At 37.3% G+C, this 8,681-nt stretch overlaps 1 protein-coding gene across 1 annotated transcript in view; it reads right to left on the bottom strand.

Annotated features, from left to right (window-relative positions):
- LOC107669467 (voltage-dependent T-type calcium channel subunit alpha-1G) overlaps window positions 1-8,681 on the bottom strand; it is a 147,408-nt gene that overhangs the window by 93,087 nt on the left and 45,640 nt on the right. Inside the window, exons 5-8 of the mRNA XM_016461705.1 lie at window positions 7,733-8,024; window positions 6,320-6,412; window positions 4,252-5,065; window positions 3,161-3,543 (exon numbers count right to left, since the gene is read on the bottom strand). Coding sequence (XP_016317191.1) covers window positions 3,161-3,543; window positions 4,252-5,065; window positions 6,320-6,412; window positions 7,733-8,024 — 1,582 coding nt within the window. The remainder of the gene's footprint in view (window positions 1-3,160; window positions 3,544-4,251; window positions 5,066-6,319; window positions 6,413-7,732; window positions 8,025-8,681) is intronic.

Raw genomic sequence — 8,681 nt, forward strand, 5'->3', positions numbered from 1 at the left:
ATTCTGACCAATACTGTATATATATATATATATATATAGTGGTTAAGAATACAGAAGACTGTAGCATCATTTACACTATTTGACAATAGCAACTAGACATTCATCCAAAATTATTACAATATCGTTTGTTATAATTTGCGGTCAGTACGTTTTTTTTTTTTTTTTTAAGAAATAACACTCATTCAGCAAGGCTGCATTAAACTGATCAAAAGTGACAGTAAAGACTTTAACTTTTCAATTTAAAATTTCTATTTCAAATAAACATTTTCAACATATGTTCACTTTCAAAGTTTCCAAAAAATATTAAGCAGTACAATGGTTTTCAACTTGAAAAAATGAGAACAATTTCTAAAGTTGTAATAATATTTCACAATATTACAGATTTCACTGTATTTTTAATAAAATAAATGCAGCCTTGGTGAGCATAAAATATTTTCTGTAACAAAATGAACATTTTAGAATAGTATTGTACTAGTAGTGTCCACAAGTATTAGTTTTATGGTTACAATTTTTTAAATAAAATTCTAAAAGGTAGCTATGGAGGCAAATATCCCTTTCTGGCTAAAAGAGCTGACAGATATATAGCCCGATATGTAAGGAAAACAGCAACACAGCCAAGAAATAAAAGAAACCGAATGGGCTGAGGAGCTTTTGAACAACTCGGGCTGAAGGAAGAATGTGATAACCGATGGAAAAGAGAGATGGAGATGTGCCTGTGGATTTATATTTAACCTCTAAAATAAAAAGCACACGCTTCAGCTCTGTAAATAGCAGCAGCCATGTGGTCAGGTTTTGTATGGTTTTCATGCGTAAGATCAAGCGATCAACATGTCTCCTCTCCAAGAAACACAGAGCAGGGTCTGGAGGGAGGCAGCACAGAACACTGCTCAGATTAGCGTAGCTCAACCTCTAGCCTGTTTTTCTCAGTCATTCACACATTCCCCTTTGGCTACACTCTGTGAAACTCCACTTGATCTTAACTTCATCCAGCAATGTGTGATCTTTCCATCTGTGCCACACAATGGAATACCAAAACTGGACAACACAACATCAAATAATGTTTTGAACCCTACTAGCAACATTTCAAGCTCAGGAACGATAAACAAAGCTGGAATTGTTGCAGTGGAGAGCTTCTTCTTCATTCCACAGTGGGTTTAAAAAGTGATGCAGGATGTCAGTGATTGGGAAAGAGGAGCTCAGACAAGTATGAAAGACAAAGGGCAATAGAAGCTTCAGGAATGTGAAACAGGATCAGATGCAATTAGCCAGATTGGAAGTTTTATGAAGATCAAAAACCCAAGTGACCTTGTGCATCCAAATTCTTGCTCTACCTCAATCTCCAATTCTCCAGATGGATCGCTCCATAAAGACAACGTTCACTGCCAGAATTCCCCAGGAGTTTACAGGGAATAAAACAAGAGGAGAGACAAAAGAAGCAATCCGTGTATGTTTTGTGTACATTCCTTTTGTTATGGGTCCACCATACTTACACCATCAAATATACATTATCATTCAAAAGTTTGGGGTCATTAAGATTTTTTTAGAAAAGGATGCATTAAGTTGATCAAAAGTGACAGTAAAGCCATTTACTTTACTATATATATATATATATAACATAGATGCTGTTCTTGCAAGAATACTGAAAAAACACTATCATGGCTTCCATAAAAATATTAAGCAGCACAACTGTTTTCAACATCACATATTAGAATAATTTCTGCAAAAAATAATATAACAGACTGGAGTAATGGCTTCTGAAAATTCGGCTTTGCCATCACAGGAACATATAAAAAACATTACAACAAAAATGGTTGTTTTAAATTGTAATAATATTTCACAATATTACTGTTTTTTTTATTTAAAAATTCAGTCTTGGTAAGCATAAGAGATTTTGAAGAACATTTAAAAAAAAAAAACTTAAAATCCCAAAACTTTGTGTAGACTACTATCCTGGGCCCCGTGAATTCATGCGATGACTCTGCATCTAATAAAACGCATTCACTTTTTGGCTGCTCGAGTTCACAAGGCCGAGGACCAAACTTCTTACGTTGCCCGCATATTCGCTCCTGGTTGCCAGCATACGTTCCCATATACTTCATATTTTTTTAATAACTCTCAAATTACCAGAATAAATCATTCTAATCAGAGTGAGTGATGATGAATGTTGTTTTCATGTCTGAGAATCAACCATTTTCTGAGAAGAATACAAATCTCTAACTCTCACTTCGAGGAATTCATCATCCTTCAAAGTTGCAATGTCTCATAAAAAACTGATAATTTTCCTAGTTGTTCACGTCAAAGCCCTGAGTTACGACTTCAATCACAAGCATGGGGGGCCCTTGCAGGCGGGCATGAACTGCGGTGTGTGCCCTCCAAAGGATCTAGAAGACTGTGAAGCATGCGAGCACACTGTGTAAACAGAGTGCAATGAATTTCAGATGTGTGCCAGTTGCCTTCTCAGTTCAGTTCAACCCTCACACTCGTGCTTATTCTCTAATACGGCGAATTAACAAACAATGGTAAACAAGAAAAGTATGGTGCATATGGAAAGTCAGGGGCAGCAGGGGCAGACAGGCCCTGGATGATTTCTATTATATAGAAAGATTTAACTGTAACAAATTAGGACACATACTACCGTTCAAAATTTTGGGGTTGGTAACATTTTTTAAGTCTCTTATGCTCACCAAATAGACACAATCATTTTTGTCTATTTTAATGTAATTTAAAACGTAAATTATTCCTGTGATGGCAAAGCTGAAATTTCAGCAGCCATACTCCAGTCTTCAGTGTCACATGATCCTACAGAAATCCTTTTAATATTCTGATTTTGTGCTCAAGAACATTTATTATTATCTTTTACCCAAAACTTTTCGAACAGTAGTGTATGGAGTCACAAATGTGAGATTTACAGGCACAAGTACAAGTAAATACATAATTCTGAGATATAAAGTTGAGAAATTGTTGCAATTTTGAGAAATAAAATTCAAAATTACTAGAAATAATTGTAAGGTATAAAGGCACATTGCGAGATATAAAGACACAATTATGTGGAAATAAAGTGAGAGATGTAGTAAAAATGACCTGTGTAAACAATTTTATCTTATAAATGAGGGTTTGCAGATATTAAATCAGTGAGAACACCACAGAGACGTGCACTAACCTGCTCATGGTACTCGATGCCCATGCTGAGTGTGTTAATGAGAATGGCAATCATTATTCCTTGTCCAAAGTACTTGCTGTCCACAATCTTACGGAAAGTGTCGCACACCAGCCTCCAGAAATGGACCACCTTTGCTGCCCGAGCTCCTAATGCAAACATCTTCTTCTTCCTGTTGGGATCTCTGCTGTCCCGATAATGGGCATCCTGTGTGAACTCATATACACCTTCACTGTCAGAGTCTGCCGTCTCATTCCCATCCACTCCCTCAGAGTCGCTGGCCATGAATTTGGCGCAATATGGACACGTCTCAGGGTCAAAGGTCAAAGCGGTGTCTAAGTTTGTGCCACTGCAGTTCATGAGTGTATCCTTACAGATGATCTTGCCTGAAATGTATAAGAAAAAGCACATGATGCATGGACAAGTGTCTATTTGTTTTAGATCTCTCTCTCTCTATCTAATCTTTAAATGAAAAAATATGTATTTGCAATAATAGCTGGAAATTGCATAACTGTGTGTAAAATTACAGTGTTTGTATGAGTGTTTGTAAAGTTTTCTTAAATTTCAATTATTTAGATAAAATAATTTGCTTTAATCAATTTTAATATCTGAAGAATGTAATAAATGTATCCATTTGTTATAAATAATCTATAAATGTAAAATAATTATATTAAAAATAATTATAAATTTAAATGATCGAATAGACATTTTAGGGTCAAATTTCCAGCAAAAGCAACTATAATGCATAGTGTAACCATGATGATATGAACAAAATACAACATACAAAAATATAAAATAGGGCTATCAAATCGATTAATCACGATTAATCGCATCCAAAATAAGACTTAGACATACATAAATATATTTCTTAAATATATAAACGTATGTGTGTGTATTTAAATATACATATATTCACAGTATGCACACATATATTATGTAAGCCCAAACTTTTATTTTAGATCCGATTAATTGCGATTAATCGATTTGACAGCCCTAATATGAAATTACTTGGTTAATTTTGTTCATACCGCCCTACTCTAAACTCGTCTCATCCAGCTGTTGAATTTCTGAATTTCAGTTTAAAATCCATTTACCAGGAGGACCTTGTGTCTCCACCAGGCACTGTGAGGTGTTGATGGGAGTAGGTGGGATATTTAGGTTGGTAAGAACACTAGCAGTGCAACTGCCACCTCCTGGTTCCAGGATTCTCTGTCTGAGCTGCTCTAAGGCCAGAGATGACAGTAACGTGGGGTAGTTCTTATGTACTGGAGCCGCAAATGGTACTGAGTTCCTCTTATATGCATGGAGAACCGTGGGAGAAGGTGAGGGGCCGCAGCGCAGTGGCTCAAGGTGGCCCACGGTCTGATAAACACTATGCACAGATTCTGCACCGCTGGGGCCCAGAGACCCACAAAAGGGGTCCTGATGAGGGACAATGACAGGTAGCATGAGATGCCCAGAGTTGTTGACATTTCCACTCTGGGAACCGTTGTCCACCTCTCTGCCCCCATCAGTTCGGACACTCCCATTGCCCAGATGGTAGTGATGGTGGAGGTGGTGCTGATGGTGCATGACGTGATGGATGGATCCCTGGCGCTGCTTCTGACGGCGTCTTTTCGTGGGCGGTGGTTCCAGTGGCGGAGAAGCGCAGATCCGCAGGCCTGCCCGACGACCGGCGGCTCGGATGAGGTGGCAGATTTGCCTGGTGCCTTTGCGGATGATGTGGACTAGGTATTTGAGAAGCTCGTCGTAGCAGCTTCCTGGCTCAGAGAAGCTATTCAGCGTGCTGGCGTTGGACCTGAAGCGCACTCTCTGCTCCTTCATAAGCTGGCTCTCTCGTTGCTTGGTCTCAGAGAACTGTGTCGCTATGACAACTAGACAAAGGTTGATCATGAAGAATGAGCCCACCTGAAAAACAGTGGAAGAGACCATGAACAGAGAGAGCTTCACTGTTAATTAACAATATTGCTACTGTAAAAACAAGAAAAGATGGAATGATAAAAATAGCAAGCATAAAATAAATGGTTATTTTCTGTACTAAAAGGATTTGAAATTAACAGACTGGAAGTTTAGAACAACCCCCGCATTTAAAGGTACAGTTCTCCCAAAAAGGAAAATTCTGTCATTATTCATTCACCATCACATCATTCCAAACCTGTATGACTTTCTTTCTTCTGTGTAACACAAAAGAAAACATTTTGAGAAATGTTTCCGTGTTTCTGCTCCACAGAAGAAAGTCAAACAGGTTTAGAAAGACAAGACATTGAATAAATTAAGTCAACTTAAGTCAAATGTATCTGCATAGTGCTTTTCACAATACACACTGTTTTAAAGCAGCTTTACAGAAAGTCATGATGTTGATGTGTTTAATATGTGACGCTGTTAATATTCGCCAAAACCAGTCATAATGGTCAATTTTTTTAAATTGAGATTTATACATCATCTGAAAACTGAATGAATAAGCTTTCCATTGATGTATGGTTTGTTAGGATACTACAATATTTAGCCGAGATACAACTATTGGAAAATCTGGAATCTGAGGGTGCAAAAAAAACGTGGTCCAGGGTCACATATTTTAACATCTTCATGATTTATTGTCAAATTTAGCAGATTTGAGCTGGGTGTAATAATATACAGTACATTTAGCAACAATATAAGCAATCAAGCCATACTTTAAATATACGATATTATATAAAGAGCTGATCACTAACATGGTTATACTGATGAAATAAAAGTTAAGCAGTTGCGATTTCCAATAAAGTATATATCACTTCACATGAGTATACTGTATGTATATGGATAAAGCTGGATATGTACCCAACATTATATATAAATCTATGCGACAATGAAGTTTAGATTTGTAAACTGACAGAATATGATGACAGAAATTAGATTTTTGTCTGAGCTATCCATTTTAAATACCCCTAAATGGATCTCCTGAACAGATTTAAACCATTTTGACAACAATCCATTTCCTAGGCTAAACAAAACATGATTTATAGCATGTTATGGACATTGCAACTATGAATGTTTAAAATATGATTATCTTGTCTTTGTCTTCTGAGCTGTCTAAGCCTGTCTGACACAGAGTTACAGTGACAGTTCAGGTAATGCTCTCATAAAGGAGTCCAGGTCTGCCCAGCTCAGCCCACAGCCACTCACTATTATCAGGAGGATGAAGTAGATGAAATTGTAGAAGGAGTGAGCATCCATAACAAAGTACATGATGTCCACCCAGCCCTCCAGAGTAATAACCTACAGGAAAGAACAAAAGGAGAGGGATTCAGTGCAGCTTATGTCCCATAAGAGAGGCATTATTTTTTATATAAAACTATTTTAGGAAACTTCTAGGTGCATTCTAGATATATCACAAGCATGAAAAAAACAAACTGGTACTAATTTCAATACAGTGACAGACATGCAAACTAAAAGCATAAGTAATCTCTGATTATATGCTTCTGTGATCAGTTTTTGGTTCTGTACTCAAGCATGCATGATGAGGTAGACAGTAAAGATATCGAATGCTCAGGGGGGACACCCTACCCAGCATGCACTCTTCATTCCCTTTGATTAATCTGTCACAGATTAGGGAGAAACGAGGAAAGGCAAAACCGGAAGGAAAAAGGCATTTGCTTGCTATTTACAGGGCAATTGGGTGTGCTAGCAGGATGAAGGGCTGTTAGACAGCTAATTCATTTTTAGATACTAAAAATTAAGCGGCAAGCCACAGAATTGGCCGCTTGCAAAACAAAGATTAAGTCATCAGGCCACTGCACAGTTCAGTACATAACAGTCTCCTAAATATTTAATTAGAAATCAATTTTGTTGTGTTGTAAACATATGAAAAGTGAGATTTTAATTCAATTTGAGATTAAAATCAGTGGGCACATGCAAGAATAATTAAAACCGTATCACCATTTTTGTGATAAAAGAACAGAATAACAATTAATAGAGCCCACTGATCCCTGCAGCTGCCTCCACGCCAGATTCTAAAAAGGCTAATCCAAAATCCCAGGACAAATGAGCTTTGTTATTTAACACAATGTCAAGCGTTTTAGATATCACTGAACGGTCAGGGAAACTGCGGTAAGCACATTTTGGGTTCAAGACAGTAAATTAAGTATTAGTTTGGATTCAATCAATCAGTAAATTAAATGTCACTGTTGGGTCAAATTGCCTCAGATTTTGGTGGCTGTGTAAAGCCATATCTTTACAGTCTTTACTTTCAAATTAATAAATAAATAAACACATACATTTTAAATGCTACAAGTGAATTTAGGCATCACAGCATTTCAAAGTACAGCATGTAAAACAGCATTATTTTTGAGATTAGTGTTATTACGTTATTATCATTTTTAAAGATTAAGCATTAGATGATGAATGTGGTAATCTAAATGTAAAAATAGGAGAAATGAGCATACACAATGACATATCCAACAGCAACTAACACTATTTTTTATGGCAACAATATATTGTGCATCCTTACTAAACTGTCATTCTAAGGCATTGTAAGTGTTTTTATAGCTCTTGGTAAGTCTTCACAGCATTAGCAATAAAAGAAGACATACAACAGACCTGAAAGATGGCAATCCAGGCATAACCAATGTTGTCAAAGTTTATGGCCCCCTTGAAGGGATTGGCCTCTCCGGCAGAGCAGTTGGTGTAATACTTGTTCCAGTTGACGCAGGTGGTGTTGTCTGTGCTATTGTAAGCTGCCATGTCCAGCTGGCACTGCCGGCCCTCCTCGTGAAGCGTGGGGATGGAGCTGCACAGGCGCATGCCATTCTCCCGTGGTTGAGAACAGATAAATGGGTTTTCATCATCATTTTCTGTGTGGTAGTACTTGTGCAGGTCTAGACTGGTAGGCCTGTAGAAAGGATAAAATAAGAATTACTTCCTAAAATGATAGTTTACCACCAAAAAATTTAAATGTAAAAGTGTATAACCTTCCTTTCTTTCAAAATTAGAAATTTTGAAATATGTACTTCAATAAAAATACAATAAAAGGGGAGTGAGGCTTTCAAGTCTCAGAAGTGGCAAAAGTATCATAATATATAAACAGTCTTTTATGATAGCCTTCCAGGTCTTCTACTTAATGTGACTGGATCACTGAGTCAGTGAACTGAACTTGTGAGTGAATCACTCCAATCAAGGTACTAGTACTAGTAAGATTTGTTCATGAAAATCAAAAGAATTCCTTATGTTCCTCACACAAGGCTTATGTATGCTTTAGAAAACTTGGAATAAGTCATATGCACCCCTTTTATGGTTATTTTACTACTTTTTCTCTTATTTTGCAGCTTTACAGACCTATTCCTCATTTTCTGTCAATGAAGTGCAGAGTAGCCAGTAGGGCTGCACGATAAATCGAAATGGAATCGAGATCGCGATTCGACAGAAGCTGCGATTGTCATGCGTATCTTTCAGTGAAGCACGGTTCTGTGATCAGCAGTAAATCTCCATCCAAAGGCCAGAGGGCGCTCTCGTGCTGAAACTCCAAATATGCCTCGCAGAAGAAACCCAG

This window comes from Sinocyclocheilus anshuiensis, unplaced genomic scaffold (assembly GCF_001515605.1).
Source record: "Sinocyclocheilus anshuiensis isolate Anshui unplaced genomic scaffold, SAMN03320099.WGS_v1.1 scaffold252, whole genome shotgun sequence".
Taxonomy (NCBI): domain Eukaryota; kingdom Metazoa; phylum Chordata; class Actinopteri; order Cypriniformes; family Cyprinidae; genus Sinocyclocheilus; species Sinocyclocheilus anshuiensis.